Consider the following 15,620-nt stretch of genomic DNA (forward strand, 5'->3'; position numbering starts at 1 on the left):
CAAGTACAGACAATGGACACAAGCTGATCTCATCGATTTCGCTTCAAAAGGTTCGATGGTTAGCCTCGCTTAGACGTTAGCTTGTCATTTCGAGCTGCAACACAGTATTTTGTGGTCTCGGCTAAGCATCGCTCGCATGGCACACAGAACTTTCTTCCAAACGCTTTCAGTGCCTGAGCTCGACGACGCTCAACGCTCGTGGCACATGTAGCCACCAAGATCAGTGAACCACGAATCAACTTGTCCCCCGGTTTTTCTTTCTTTTTCTTGGGTCTCGCGTGCGACCACACGCCGAAGATGTGTGCGGCAAAAATCGCCGCGCGACCCAGGTGGATGGCCGACCGTGCAAGCAAGCTCACCTCTGTCTTCCCTGTTTCTCGGCGAGACTGCTTTTCACATTCACATTGCGATGAGGTGAGCCAGAGACGAAATCAGCACATCGACGATCTCAAAGGAACGACTCGGATGGGCGACGTTGGCGATTCCATACCGCGCGATCTGGCAAGCACGAGGAATCTTGGTTCATGCTTGTTGTCGCTGAATGCAAATCTTTGCTACGGTGTCATGCGGTCGCGAGCACAAGTGCCGTGGCTGACATTCTCGCACGGTCAGCCCGAATCACGATTGCACAGCATGCATGCTGCAATCTGTGTCGCAATCTTCCTTGTCACTTTCAGCTGAGTCCAACTCGTGACTCTGCTTGGTTGCTTGTTTCTTCGAGAAACCGGTTGACAGCAGCCATTTTTGATTCATTTCCTTTGTCATAATCACGAATCGTGAATTGTACATGATGAGGCACAGTTCGGATGGCACTCCACTGATACCTTCAGGAAGCAAGCAGGCAATCTTCTGTGAGATTGACTCAAATGAGTCGAGACTTTGTTCGCAAGCTTCGCACTGGACTTGAGCCTCTCAAAGCTGTGGTTGGTTGCTACAACCGCTGCATGGCAAAGCCCGTGACGGCACGATGTGATACAACATGCAAACCTTTGCGCGCGTGACACAGCCAAACTTCCCCAGCAACGCTGCCGTGTGCTGGTCAAATAATGTACCTAACTCACGCTGACTAGCCTACAGCCAATGAACCGTGGAACGCTTCTTCAAATCGTGAGCCCAAAATGGGGCTGTCCACATGAAGCGGATATGCACACTTGCTTTAATTGTGTTTGCCAGGCCAGGTCTCCTTGAGGCGTTCTCCTGCCGACAAACCCCTTTGTCAAGATCGACCGAACAGGGCAACAGCAAACTCGTCGAGATGGCTGCTCGTCTTTTTTTTTTAGCTAAAGTTAGCGCTTGTCCTGAGCCACGCTCTCGACGATTCGCCCCCCTGCCTTCGATCTTGGTCGAGTTTTGGGAATGTTTGGCTAATTTGAACTCGATCCTAATGGCATCAAGTTGGCAGCCACGCATAGTCTCGCTAATTACAACCATTGGCTTGGTCTCGCCTCCTGGTAACCAGGCAGAGCTTCCTGCATGACCATGCGCTTGACCTCTCTCGTCGGTCGTGTAACTAGCTACGAAAATTGACCGAAGCGCCAGACCCGAGCAGATCCGCCTGCACCTTAAGACTCTGTCTGAAATCGCACCTCGTCTGGCGCCAGCGTCGCGTACAGCACGAGATGGCAGACACGATCCGTTCCAGAGTCAAACTTCTATATGCCAACGCTGTCAATCCTTGCATGCATTATAATTACACTCTTGAGACACACTATCATAAGCGGGCCAATCGTATAGTGGCTTATTATGCTGTCTTAGGGCATTTCCTTCCTCCATAAGGTTGCACTAAGTTGACAGAGGTCCCCGGTTCGATTCCGGGTTGGCCCCCTTTTTTCTCTCTTTTTTGTGACTTGATATTGCTTTTGATTCTGTCATATAAGTAGTTACTCTATATTCGTGATTCGTACTTGGCTCCATCATCTTAATACTGCCAACATTAAGTAGAATGACGAGTGAGTGACTAGAAAGCTTACGGCTGGATAATTGCGACAGCATACACTCGTCTCACGGAGCCAGGTCTGTTGGAATGATCGGCCCCCGTAAGGTACAAGGCGAGCTTGCAAAGGAGGCCACGGCCGGCTGGATCGACCATCCGATATAGTGGATTAAGTTATCAGGCAAGCTAGAGTCGAGATGAAGCTGTCACACACGCGAGGTTGCATTGCAGAAATCGAGGAATGGTGACCGACGTGAGCGTGAAGAAATTCCGAGGAATGTCAAATTGCGCGTCTGTTTGAGAAACACAATCGTGAATGCGGTTGAGTGACATGTGCCACACTTCATGCGTTGCGCGCTGTGCGTCCTGCGGACAGATTGGCTCGTTCGTTAGCAAATCCTGCGGAGAGCTGGTGTATGTTGCTACAATCACATCCAAGAGTCAGTTCTGCTTTCGTCTTTAACATAGGGAGTCAAGAGCAGTTCGCTTACCGAGCATTGCTTCGAGCGGAGGTTTGACTAGGCTCACAAGATGGTCTGTGGCCCCGAAGCGGACCTATAACAGAGGCTCGTTTGAAGCTTTGCCGATGATGGACTCGAATGTGATCATCCAGGCTACAGGTATCCTGCTAGCCACACGTCTGCCAGTGCGTTTGAGAGCAACCATGCTACTGCTTCAGACGTACAGCCATGTCAGGAACCATTTGCCGAAAATGCAAGGTGCGATACATATGCTGTTGACCGTGGTCTTCTGAAACAAGCCACTTGGACTTACTGCATGCTTGAGACACTTTCCCAACGTGGGGAACTCTTCTACAAGGATGATCACTCCGAGGGCAGAGGACGCAAGAGTCGAATAAAAGAGGTAGAGGTATGGCAAAAGAGATTGCTGTGAGGCTTCCCCCGCATTTGTTTACTTTTCCCGCGCCCTAGCCCCATCTGCATCCTCTTTCCCCTTGGTATTGCTTTGGCCATTGCCAACAGTATCAACCAGACTGTCCTCTTCACCACCAATCCGAACCTTGTCTGATCACATACTAGCACATCTACAGCAAACTAACAATGAAGGCAGCTCTGCTCACAGGCTCGACGACAGCGTTGGTAGCAGCGTTGGCGATCTCGTCGACATGGGCTGCACCTCTGGAAAAGCGTCTGGCCATGGTTTTGTCTCTTGAAGCATCACCAACGGTTCCTTTGATCAACCTCGACGATCTTGTTCCGTCACCTACTATTCCACCCATCGCAGGCGAGATTGTCAGCATCATCACCTCGGTCGTCGACGGTGTGACGAGCTTGATACCCACGACTATTCCGTCGCCCTCGTTGCCTGCGGCGCTGCAAGACTTGGTTCCGGACGCTACCATGTCTATCAACGTGAATGTACCTACACCTACAGTTCCTCCTGAGGCCGAGGTGCTAGCGCATCTGGCTCAGGGAGCTCTCAACGCGATCCCCACAATGCTGATGAAGAACCTGGCCCAAATCCAGAGCGACCTCAGCTCTGCGCTTGCTGTCGCTGCCACGGCCACTCCGACACCCGTGGTGTACGTGACGAAAGATGATGCAGGTCTCGATGTCACGAGGACGTCGAGCGCCACCATCGCAGCGTTTGCAACACAAGGTGTCATCAATCCCTGGTCGATTCTTGCCAACGCTCTGCCGCAACCCACTGATGTAGTGCAAGAGGTCACCTCGGTGATCGGTGGCGTCACATCGATTCTCAAGGTGCCTGCTCTACCGAAGCCGACAGATCTGCTGCCGCTGCTCAACTCGGCACAGCTGCCTCAGATCGACATTCCGGGTCTGTTGGGTGACAAGCAACATCTCTGCATCAAGGACGACAATGGAAACCAGATCGGACTCTGCCCGAATGGTCCACTGATCAACGACAGCGAGACAATCGTTATCTGATCCTTTTTCATCAAGCAGGTGCACAAAACTAGATCTGTGTGGCGCAGTCGATTCCGCAACTTGCCAGAGCTCACGCAAACTGTCAGCGCGCATCTCCGGCGACAAGTCCGTGGCACAATCTGCACAGCTCGAAATACACGATACCCTACAGCGATCAGTTATTGGAAAAGGCGCAGGAATGCACTTTGCAAAGGATCGTGAATTGGTCAACTTGCCCAAGAAAGCACGTCTAGCTAGACGACAACTGCCAGAGCTGTTCGATTGCCCGCACAAGACTCTGTTTGGGGAAATCAAATAAGCTCTGTTATGCCAAGAACAACACACCTCATGTCTCGGATGGTGGCTACTGCAACATGACAAACATTCATTCGTGATTCACAATTCACAATCCTTGAAAAGTACCAACATGATCCTCTTTAAACTCTTTAAGTTAATGTCACGCTCACTACATCTTTAGACACTGCGCGAAAACATGTCAACGGCGGTGTGGACGCTGCTCGAAAGCAACGATGGCCTCGACAATGTACTTCATCAACGCTAGATACTCGTCCACCTTGTCTGTATCCCATACGACAGTGTCGTGGCCGAGCTCCAAATTGAGCTGTCCACGAAAGGTGAACGATGTGCCAAAGGCTTCGCCCGCTCTTGTGCGAACGCCAAACATTAAGCCATCTCGCACCTCTACGCAGGCATCTTGGGTGTCCTTGAACGTTTCCAAAGGCAATGTGAGCCTGGATGGAAGCACCGTATCCAAGAGTCCGACCATGCTGAAGTTGAGCGAAGATCCAGGACCCTGCATGTTCTTCTTTGCGAGACCAGGTCGACGCTCGTCCTGGCCTGCCACCTCGTCGAGCTCGTCATCCTTAAACACCTCAAAGACGTCCTTGACGCCGTTCTTTCGGAAGCGCATCTCCCGCTCCAGACCTGTGAGAAAGCCATCGGCATGCATGAATCGAGGTTCGTTGAAGATGTCATTCAACTGTTTTTGCACCTGTCGCGCTGTTTGCCACAGTTGAGCCACTTGGAAAGCGTTCAATGGGATAGCATCAGAAACAGACGTTGTCGGAAGCGAGAAGAGCTCCGCAGGTGGAAGTGCGACGCCGTTAAAGCCGAGCTTGACACCGAGCTTCGAAGGAGGCAGCAGAGGATCCTGGACGTGCGCACGCTGCAAAGTGTCGCCAGCTGCTCGAGTATCGAGGAACCTGGACACAGAATAGGGAAAGCCCATCACTGTGGCCGTAGGTGATTCGCGCTGACTTTGGCTCGAGACATATTTGGTCTCGAGAGTGTTGAGTGCACAAGCGGCCACAGCATAGAGAAGTGAACCCACCCTGATACGCTTGAGCTTGGCCAGTCGTGTCAGAGCACATGTGTGTTGGGATGAGAGACGAACCACAGACCATTTCGTCTGCGCGCCCCACCATGGCTCCTCGACCTCTTTCTCAGCACGATTCGCTCTGAAGTCGGAGAGGATCTCTTTTTCGGCATTGGCCGCTCGAATCTGAAGAATGACGCGACGAATCGTCCAAAACCAGCGCAGCCTAGCAAGGCGAGAGCCGGATAGAGAGGAGTCCTGTGACGGTGCCGGGGAAATGGTAGGCAGCAATTCGGGGTACGAGGCTTCTATTGACGGAGGAAGTAGCGGAACAAAGTGAGCTTCGTTCAACGCAAAATCCCCATCCCTCCGTGCATCGGGCTGGGGAGCGGATAAGAGACCGTGCAACAGACACTGTTTTACATCTTGGCTGATCGTTGCGTAGAATGCCATAGTTGCGCCAGCCACGTCTGTGGTTGTCTCAGCCTGTGGGACAAGTTCGGGGATTTCGGCAGGAAGCTGGAGCGAAACAAGGGCCTGCAACAATTCCCCAGCGAGGCTTGAAATGCTGAGACCATCCGAGATGCAATGCGCGGTACAGAGCACCAGATCCAAGCTGACGTGATCATCTGTAGCGGTTTCCGTTGATGATGGCGGAAGGATAACAAGTCTTGACATTCCATAAGGAGCATGTTGATCGAGGAAGCGCCTTTTGCCGTTCCACACATATCGATCAAGCCACGCTATGACTGCATCGTTGCGAGACGATTCGGAGCGGCTATCTTGTTGCAGCAGTAATTCTTCTCGCCATGTGGTGGGAAGCCAGACTAGTCGTTGCGAAGCTTGCTCTAGTAGATCAGAAGCTGAGTTCGGGATGTCAAAAATAAAGTGGGGCTCAAACGAGCTAGTGCCATCTTGTGCAGCTTCGCCGGTGTGCCGTCTTGATGCAGCTTCTCGAGGATCTAGAGAAGCGCCGTCTGGTGTCAAAGTGTCGACGTACGAACCGAGCAGAGGGTGCCGACGGCATAGTAGTGCCCAGACGAGGGGCAAGCGACGTACGAGCTGTTCGTAAGCCTTAGCAGGGCAGCTGAGAGGAAGTCGGTAAAAAATGTCGGTTCGGCCCTCGTGCAACGTGGCCATGGTGTTGAAGAACGACTCGACCAGACCCATCCGGCGAACGTAGCGACGCGACGCTCTTGAGCATCGCTTCCATCCGAATGGCGAAGGCTTGGTGCGATCGACGTCGTACAAAGAACGAACAAACCTCGTTTCCGAAGGTGAAGGTACTTGGAGCATGACGGCTATGCAAGTGACTTGTATTGGGCCAACGCTGTTCGACGAGTAACATCAAACAGATAGATCGACACGAATTGGACAACACTCGGTCCCTTATCCTCGTCTTGTTTTTGAGGGACTGGAAGACTGCTAGTACGATCCCTTTCAAATGGCAAATATGAGGCATGCAACAAGGCCAACGTATAATCTCCCGAAGCAATCTGTGTTTCTCACTATCGGCAGTCACGAGTGAAGAGTGCTTCTTGTGTTCTTTAGCACAAAATCCGTGATACCAGGTAGCCGAATTTGGCTTGCTGCAATTGGCCGTACAACACAGGCATGATATTGATGCATCTCGACATTTGGCAAACAAGTTGCCGTAATCCTCACAATCACGATTGACTTGCACAATCGTGAATGGTAGTTACATCCTTCTCGGTCAAGATCTAAGATCTAGCATAGCATGGGACAGGGTGAAGCAGAGTACAAAGACAAAATCGTGGATCGTGAATGGAAAAGGAAAACACTTGCCCGATATATGTGTTCAAAGCCCGATTGGATTTGGTATCTCTCCCCACAATTGAGGCTGAGCTGGAGCAGCTGCAGAGCCGAGATTCAATCACGAAGCGTGAATCGTGAATTGGGAGCACAAATCGACGCTCTTGGCTGCCGAATTGCCTCATCCTCTCAACTTGGTCAACATGGCTGCTCGTGTGCCCAAACGCATACGCATCCGAGACCCCTGCATCGTCAATGTTGTCTGCTCTGCTCCACACGATTCGTGATTTGCTGGGCTAACATCGGTTCCAACTTAAGTTAGCACATACCTCTTTGATCATTACCACGTCCGGCTGACCAACATCAACCCCTTTAGCAACATTTGGCGCCAGATCGAGTCAAGCCGTGAGCACGGTCGGCTTTTTTGCACCCTAGACTTGTTTAGCGTCAGGGATAGGACCACACTCTGGACACAGCGAGCCTTTGGATTACTAGCGTTGATACTGGTACAGCAAGGATTGATCGCTGCAATATGGCGGAAGAGGCGAGCAAATCACACACCGCGCTGTCTCGGACGGATGGCGCAGCTGCGAGTGAGTCCCACAGCCCCAGACCATCCAACGAAAGTCCGCAAGCTCCTGCGCTGGAAAGGCGCGTCTCATCCTCGCAGCAACCTCTACGTCACGGAAGGAAGCCCATCTATCCCGATAGCGATGCTGAAGCCGAGGGTCTCGATGCTGATGTAGACGATGAACAGCTCGAGACTGGCCTGTCTCCAGGCCAGGGCGAGCAGGAACGGAGTTCGCTCTTGGGCGGGCCTACACGAAATGGCCCGAGTGGCAATGCAATTGGCCCGCTCGATCGTGCTTGGCTGAACATTTCGAAACTGTGGGGAGGTGACAAGGCATACTCTGCAAAGCTCATGCGTCGTCGCAAACAACGAAGAATCGCTGCTGCCGCATCCGCCTCTCGCAGGAACTCGATCCACACCTCTTCGGCTGCTTCGTTTGCCGCCTGGAGGCATGAACATCCCTACATTATGCGCTCGCTTTACTCCGTCGCCGCGCTACTCGTGCTTGTGCTTATTCTCATCATCGTAGCAGTGTCGCATCTGTACATGGTTACGCTCAAGTCACCGAGTCCAGAGGCTCAGTCGCGCATCCTTGACGAGTCGCTGCTGCTGAAAGGGCCTGATCGTCTGCAGCTGCTCAACATCTCAGATGAGGGCATTCTGGTCCGTGTCGATGCTCGTCTTGGTCTCGACCCCGATCATGCACTAGATCTTTGGCTGGGACAGCGCGGCGAGCAAGGATGGTGGAAAAACAAGGAGCGCAAATTCGTCGAATGGGCTGTGGGTAAAGTGGCCGGTGTTCAAGTCGATGTTGGCGAGGTTCGGCTCTCGGAGATCGGAGCTGCCTGGGAGTCACAGACGCTAGCAGCTGCCAGTCTGACATCTTCTCCCGAATTCGACCCGCGAGACATGCTTGGCTTCCACCTGGATCCTCTCGTGTTGCCCTTACCTCGCTTGAATCGTAAGATTGAGGGCGACAGCGATGGCAGCGACAATGTTCACCCGCCCATCCTCGGCAACCACAGCACACGGGCAGCGCGACAAAACATGAGCCCCTTGAATCTCACGGTTCTGCTCAAGCCGGTCGTCCCTGCTCCCTACATCCTCGACTATGCGCAGCACGCCATCCGAAAAGGTGTGGCGCAGCTCGATGTCAAGATCGCGAGCTTGCGCGTACGTGGACTCGCCAAATCCGAGATCCACGGCATCAAGCACGGCCGCAAGGCTGGCTTCTTTGACGTTCCGCGTCGCATCGACATTGGGCAGCAGCGTATTCGAAGCCCTATGCGCGAAAAGGTGCCCAAGCTGGACAACAGTACCAACCCGGATGAGCTGCTCAAAGTAGACGGCTACGAGTTTTTCGAGATCGGCAACGATGGCGACGACAAGGACAGCACTCTATCTTCAATGGGCATGCGTGCGCTCGGACTCAGGGCCAAGGGACAAGCGATGAATCCTTTGGGCAAAGTGCTTCAGGGCAACGTGTGGTACAGCCTGCCGTTTGGTATCTACCTTCCAGTCGATGCTTCTTCCCCGGCCACGCCCAAGCGTGCCAAGCACGACAAGGACTTTGTCTTGCAAGATGTCGACGCTGAGCCAGATGCTGCGGTCTTGATGGCCGCTGTTGCCACGGAGCCATTCGCGCTGACGGGACAAAAGGTGGTCGAGGTTGGCATTATCGGCCGTGTTGTGCCGCCACCGCAAGGCGAGGACCACGCGCGGATCTTGGGAAGTCTGCCCGAGCAACAGATCTCGCTCGAGGCTGGTGCCGATGAAGTCACAGCCGAATATTCCGGGCAGGAAAGGGTAGCACACAGCTCGACACTTAGCGATACACCTCAACAAGCTGCGCTAAGTAACTTTTTGAGTCGCTTTCTGCGTGGCGAAGCCAACACGGTGTACGTACGAGGTGGATCGCCGATGCGCAAAAAGGTCAAGTCTGTGCAGCAATCGGAGCGGGATAGTCTTAGTCAAGCAGCTGAGCAGCTTCCGGGCGATGGATCAGAACTGCCAGACTGGATGGACTCTGCGCTTCGTCTGGTGGATCTACCCATCTCCTTTCCGGGCGCCGAAGTGACCGAGCTCATCAAGAATGTGACGATCAACGATCTCAAGATCACACCGCACCCATTCGAGAAGGACAAGCTTCTGTGCAGCGGCACCGTGATAGGCGAGATGAACATGCCTGGCGAGCTTAGCAAAATTGATGTCAAGATCACGCATATGTGGCCGGATATTTTGGTGTACGACGGTCTACCACCAAGCATGCGCAAGCGAGCTCGAGTGGAGACGAATCAAGGCTGGAGCCGGTCCAACTTGGATGATCGTGGTTTGAATAACCTCAAGAGACTGGCATTCCTGGACGGCTCTGTAGACGAAGGCGAGCAGGTGTATGACAGTCTCAAGGAGGATGATCGCAAGAAGGTAGAGCCAGAGCCAGAGCCAGAGCCGGTGCCGCCTCTGCCGGAACCCCTGCCCGAGAAAGCGTTTGGACGGGTGCGACCGTACGAGTTTGCACCCGCTGAGACGTTGATCGATCCGACCGATCCCAAGGGAGAGCGCAAATTGCTTCGAGCCGTACTCAAGGACGTTCCGTTCACAGTGCTGCCTGGACGTGGACCTATCTTCCGATCCTTCACCTGGAGGCTCGTGACTGGCCAAGGAGCCTTGGTGGGCATCGAAGGTACCAGCCGTGCCAAGATCTGGAATTCGGGTCTAGGCGCTCTGCAACTACGCAACCTTCCAGTCAAGGGAGCCTTTATGCTCGGCAAGAGGGATTAAGAGTAGCCATGGTTTTACGTTCCGGTCTACTACTGTATCTTTGCATTCGGTTTCATGTTTCTCTGTCAATGCTGTGCGATTCTGGATGAGCTCGGTGCAAAGTTGTAGAAGCGTGTATGATCTATGGTTACAGCGGACATGGATGTGGAAACGAGACAGTAAACGCACAGCAAGGCGTTAGTTGGGGCATGTGCCAGCAGGAAACGGCTGATGCCGTTCACACTAACAAAAGTCGTGAGCGTGACATGCTTGGAGTGACACGACCTGTTGGTAGCAGGCGGCGATGGAGGGATGCGTTTGAAGGGCAGAGGCTGAGGAGGCTGGGGAGGCTTCGGAGTTGGCCGACTCATGACTCGTGACGGTTGAGGGCTGAATCGTGAATGGAATTCGTGTTTGGGTTTGAGTTGCTTGGGTGCGGAAGCCGAGGGGCGTGAAAACGTGGCGGAGATTGAATTGCACGGTAGAAAGCAACTCGAACTCAAAACGGCGATTCACGATTCTTGATTGCGGAGAATCAATCGTTCACGAATACTAGATGAATAAGATAGAGCTGATCATGACGAGTGGAATTTTTATGTCACGTGAGTAAGCTAGATCTTGAAAACAAGCTCAATTATGGTTCAAGGTACAGGACATGTGGGGAGGCAACCAAGATACTGTACACTGCAGCTTGAATCGTGACTGGAGGGCGATCGTGTGGAGCGACTCGACTCGACCATGGAAGCGGAACTGCGTTTGCGGGGCAATCGTGAATCGTCAAGTTGCTCGAACCTTGACAGCTTGGGTGCAGCGGAAATCGAGAGGAATGGTTGGTTCCCATGCAAGTTTGCAGTTGCATGCAGTGACGCGTACAAGAATCAACTTAACTTAGCTCGTTGATACAAAGAAGCGCGAATCATGGGCGCAATCAAAATTTCAGCGGCGGAGTGCTTTTAAGCGAGGTCGCGGCCTGCAATAAAAAGACGTTCATGACTCTTGCTCAGTTGTCCTGCCGCGTGACTGGTTGTGGCATCGTTGTTGTTGTTGTTGTCGTTGTTGGTGTCGTTGTTGGTGTTGTTGTTGTTGTTGTCGTTGTTGGTGCTGTGCTATTGAGGTAGCTCGCAATATCACACGCTGTTGGCATCGATCCAAGAGCCCATGATTCGCGGCAACGGCTGACTGGCAGGTGCGATTCTAGCTGCTCGACACTCGATTCTTGATGCGCGACGCTCGACTCTGCAACTTCAGGCAGCGACCAGCGCGAAACTCTGTAAGTTGATGGAGATTCAGTGTCACTGGCTTTAATGGAAGAACATTCGTGATTTCAACTCCGCATCGAAGTCGGGCGGCCTGTTTTTGACTGCTGATTTGCTAAGGTGCCAAGCTCAGGCACTGGACCAGAGAACTGCAAATGTAGCCCCTGTAACGTCGATCCTTTTGAGTTGTCGAATCGAGTAACGTGCTGAAATTATTTGGCCTGACAAAGTACTCGCCAAGAGCTCTTGCCGTGTTGACGACGGAAAAACCACGAATTCAGGCACTGAAACTGTGATGCAAAATCAGTTCCCAGCATGCTACTGCTACTGCGGCTGCAAAAGGGCGCCGCATTTGTTGCCCCGCAATTTGTGTTTTTTTTATAGAACCTAACTTATTCTGGTCAAACAAAACACGAACCTGCATTCATGATTCTGGCCAGCTCAACTCTGGGTGAAGCTGCAAGGCGTCACTCGATTTCACTGCCCTGACAGGTTGGACCGACTACGTTCACGCAGATACCGTAGGTTGGCAACAACCATCCTACCCTTGTACTGGTTTCTGATCCGATGATCCGAGCGGCACAAAGCTTGGTGCTCTTTTTGGCTTCGTATCTCTCACATGTAGCAGAAAAGTTACCGAAGCGTGTAGTAGGCAACAGCCGTGTGATTCGCGATTCGTGATTCGTGGTTGGAAGAGACGTGCGCGTACAGTCACGAATCATCTGACGGGTTGGTTTTGTGGCGCGCGCCGGTATGAGCAGAAAAAGCTGCCTTTGCATTCACGTTTGGTGCTTGTGCCTCACTCGTGGCTCTGCACTGCTCCTCTGGCTCGGAAAGCGAAATGCGATCAGTGAATTTTCCACCAACTTGTTCAACGTCAAAATCATGATTGAAAACAAACAATCACGAATGGTTTGGCAGCACAGGGGTGCAAACAACCATCCAGATTTCAAATTCGACTGCACCAATCACACAGAGAGAAGGGCCAAAGCGCGGGTACACAGATCCTTTCCTGATCTGTCTTTGGGCTCGCTTAGCGTGCAGTGCTTGGTGCACTTGAACACTGAATCCATCTGTCCGCTCGAGCCTCGCTAGCCTCACTCGTGACTGCCCTGCTTGGACGCCATGCCCCTCTCACTCCGCTCACACACTCGTGACTGTACTCTTGCCTATCAAGACTACATAGCTAGCACGCACTTGGCTCTCCATCCGCTTTGGTTGACTTCTCAGCCGCCACCGCCGTGTATGGCCGCATCTGCACCACGCTCCTGCAAATCAGATTTTATTTGAGATTTGTCCAATCCCCTACCTCCGCCTCCGCCAATCACCTTTGCCTTTAATCTTTCTTTCTTCAGCAAACGATCTGTGCTTTTCTTGGTCTTGATCGCTGTCTTGTTCGTTTAAAACGCCCAGCAGCAGCAGCAGCAGCAGCAGCAGCAGCAGCAGCAGCATCCGCTTATGGCACAAAGCGTTCTGACAGTGCTTGCGCAACGCACCAAGTCATGAGTTTGCCCGCCCTGTTCTGGCCTATGTCTGCTTGTGTATCCAGTGTGAATCTGCCGCTGCCATGAATCGGATGGGATCGCCCTTGCCTCTGCCTATCTTGCTGCCATGCTTCTCCGCCCTGTTGTGGCGTCACTCGAGCCTAGGTCTGCCATAGCGGGCTGTCTCGTGTGATTCCCCTCTGGCGATGCATGCCTCAATCCCACCTCTACACCGCCGGACGCTTTCTGTCCTCGTCGATGGCGTTCGAATGGCAAAAAGCCTTTCTGGTTCACCTCGGCCGTTCTACCCCAAGCCTTGGCAATCCGCACCCCGGATCCATTTCTGACCTCTCACCTTTGGCCTCTGGATTTCCCCTTCCGCCCTTGCTCCTCTTGCTCCTCGACACACGCCTCAGCTTGAATTCGTCTAGCCAACGCCGTAGTCGCATTCGTGACTGTCAACCGTCATTAATTGCATGTACGCCATCATCTCTCCTTCGCTTTCCCTTACCTCATCCTCCGCTCCTCGTCACCATCTCCCGCCAACACCACCATCGACCCGCCCAACACGGTCGTTACCAACATATCCCCCCTCTCCGTCTCCAACCTTTTCTGATCGTGTCAACGAGCTCCACGACCCTCTATCCGCCTACCAGCCCCTTCCATCCTTGCTCTCGTGCTTTGTCTGGTGTGGGTGACTCTTCGTCATCTAGGCCTTTGAGTATAGCCGTCTACCCTCCCCCACCCTTCTGGGACCTCAAAACCAAGTCTACTAGCCTCGACCTCACAGGCAGCATCGTCGACATCAAGCATCGTCGTCGTAGCTACCTTCGGTGATCCATCTCACCGTCGTCGCCCTTTTCCCTTGTACCACCTAAGCTTGCCAACCGCATTGCTTCTTTCGTCCTTGATCATCCCGCAACTCCTGCTAGGGAGCTGAGTCCCTTCAAAATGGCGGACAACGGCTACGGCTCCCGAGAGAACCTCCGTCGACGTTCTGCTGCTCAGAGCGTCGAATCGGACACACCCGCTGCGGCTGGCTTCTACCAACCCGGTCAACCCATCGGTTTCATTCGCGCTCGCGGCAGCCCTTACGAGAAAAAATACTTCTCCAGGAAACTTGGCTACTGCTGTCTCTTTCTCGCTCCCGGTGTCCTGCTCGTCGTCCTCGCCATCACGCTGCTGCCCGTACTCTACGCTGTCGCCAACCACGCTCTTCACACAGCCGTGCTTCACGTAGACCAGTCCAACATTACCTCCCCCGGCAACACATCCTTCCCGCTCACCCTCGAAGGTCAGACCAAGAAGGTCGGCATCTTCCCTGCCCATCTCTTCTTTCGTGAGCCCGTTCAGGTCTACTGGGTCCTGCCACCTCAACCTGGCCAAGTCGCTTCGCCAGAGACCTTGACCGAGGTCAATCTGGGCCAGTTCCGTCTCGACTACATTGGTGCCGCGGCAGGTCACGCACGCATCAAGCAGGTATGTATCTTTTCTCCTTACCATTCCACTTTGCACCCTCAACATGCACTCGCGCTCACTCTTCTTGCTTCCTTGCTATCTTTCAGGCCACCAACTTTGAGATCAACGACGTCGAAGGCTTCAGCGAGTTTGCCAAGTTCCTCATCTCTCAACCTGAATTCACATGGAAGCTCAATTGCTCCAGCGTGCATGCAGAGGCCTTCTCGTTTTTACCCACCTACAAGAATCTTGTCTTCAACAAGCACATCATCATCAAAGGTTTCAACAACTTTGAAGATGTCGAGATTCTTGACTTCCAGCTTCCCGGCGATGACCCTGCAGGTGGTATCTCGGTCTCAGTCACCACTTCCCTTGTCAATCCCTCGCCATTCGGTGTTCAGCTTGGCACGCTCAACCTTGGTCTCTACTACCAAGGCCTGTACCTCGGTCCTGCTACGACTTCCAACCTCAATGTCTCTTCAGGTCGCAACGTCATCACCCTCAGCGGTCGACTTATACCCCACAACGACAACGCCACCGCACTCGACTTGCTCGGAAAGCTCTTCACCGGCTACATTAACGGAGAAAGTTTGCCCGTACAGGCGCGCGGTAGCTCGGTTCAACAGGCTAACGGCGACTACGTTGGCTGGCTCAGCACCGGTATCACTGCTCTCGAGCTCGCCGTACCTCTTAAGGCCCCCCAGCCCATCAACCCGATCAAGAGCATCAGCATCGGCTCGCTTGCTCTCGTCTACACACCCGAGACCGCTTATGAACCAACCGCCTTCTCGAGCGCGCTCTCGGCCGTGCTCGGTCTGCCCTTTGGTTTCTCGCTCTCCATCGTCAACACGGCCAACACCTTCACGATCCTCTTCCAGGGTGCGCAAGTGGCTACCATCAACTCTGCCTACTCCAACACCACCACCCAGCTCTCGCTCGTTAGCGCTGGCCAGACTGCAGGTACGCTCGACCTCACCCTCCCTCCTTCGACGCTGACGCTCGCCAACAACACCGCTGCTGCACGCAAGGAGCTCGAGAACTTCCAGACCTACCTTACCCTCAGCAACGGAACCGAGATTCGTCTACAGGGCGCCGCCAAGGCTATCACCGACACTCCTCTGGGTCGTGTCTTGCTCGATGGCATCGTCTTTGATGTCGAC

The 15,620-nt window shown here is 53.3% G+C and overlaps 5 protein-coding genes and 1 non-coding gene across 6 annotated transcripts in view; 5 read left to right on the plus strand and 1 right to left on the minus strand.

Annotated features, from left to right (window-relative positions):
• Positions 1 to 297: 297 nt before the first annotated feature.
• Positions 298 to 681, plus strand: UMAG_11843 (uncharacterized protein; the record flags this gene model as incomplete). Its single annotated transcript, XM_011389156.1, has 1 exon — positions 298 to 681. The coding sequence occupies one exon, from the start codon at positions 298 to 300 to the stop codon at positions 679 to 681; it is 384 nt and encodes a 127-aa protein (XP_011387458.1).
• Positions 682 to 1,719: 1,038 nt separating this feature from the next.
• Positions 1,720 to 1,824, plus strand: UMAG_16013. The gene is made up of 2 exons: positions 1,720 to 1,757; positions 1,789 to 1,824. It is a non-coding gene; the product is annotated as a tRNA-Pro (tRNA).
• Positions 1,825 to 2,994: 1,170 nt separating this feature from the next.
• Positions 2,995 to 3,843, plus strand: UMAG_00885 (uncharacterized protein; the record flags this gene model as incomplete). The annotated part of the gene is made up of 1 exon (XM_011388601.1): positions 2,995 to 3,843. One exon carries the CDS (start codon positions 2,995 to 2,997, stop codon positions 3,841 to 3,843), a length of 849 nt encoding a protein of 282 aa, XP_011386903.1.
• Positions 3,844 to 4,318: 475 nt separating this feature from the next.
• UMAG_00886 (uncharacterized protein) lies at positions 4,319 to 6,454 on the minus strand (the record flags this gene model as incomplete). The annotated part of the gene is made up of 1 exon (XM_011388602.1): positions 4,319 to 6,454. One exon carries the CDS (start codon positions 6,452 to 6,454, stop codon positions 4,319 to 4,321), a length of 2,136 nt encoding a protein of 711 aa, XP_011386904.1.
• Positions 6,455 to 7,463: 1,009 nt separating this feature from the next.
• UMAG_00887 (uncharacterized protein) lies at positions 7,464 to 10,283 on the plus strand (the record flags this gene model as incomplete). The annotated part of the gene is made up of 1 exon (XM_011388603.1): positions 7,464 to 10,283. The coding sequence occupies one exon, from the start codon at positions 7,464 to 7,466 to the stop codon at positions 10,281 to 10,283; it is 2,820 nt and encodes a 939-aa protein (XP_011386905.1).
• A 3,670-nt stretch (positions 10,284 to 13,953) lies between these two features.
• The window catches only part of UMAG_15053 (uncharacterized protein), a gene marked incomplete at both ends in the record, with an annotated part of 7,974 nt that continues 6,307 nt past the window's right edge, over positions 13,954 to 15,620 (plus strand). Inside the window, 2 exons of the mRNA XM_011389210.1 lie at positions 13,954 to 14,481; positions 14,568 to 15,605. Of these exons, the coding sequence (XP_011387512.1) occupies positions 13,954 to 14,481; positions 14,568 to 15,605 (1,566 nt within the window). The remainder of the gene's footprint in view (positions 14,482 to 14,567; positions 15,606 to 15,620) is intronic.

This window comes from Mycosarcoma maydis, chromosome 2, assembly GCF_000328475.2.
Source record: "Mycosarcoma maydis chromosome 2, whole genome shotgun sequence".
NCBI classification, from domain to species: Eukaryota; Fungi; Basidiomycota; class Ustilaginomycetes; order Ustilaginales; genus Mycosarcoma; species Mycosarcoma maydis.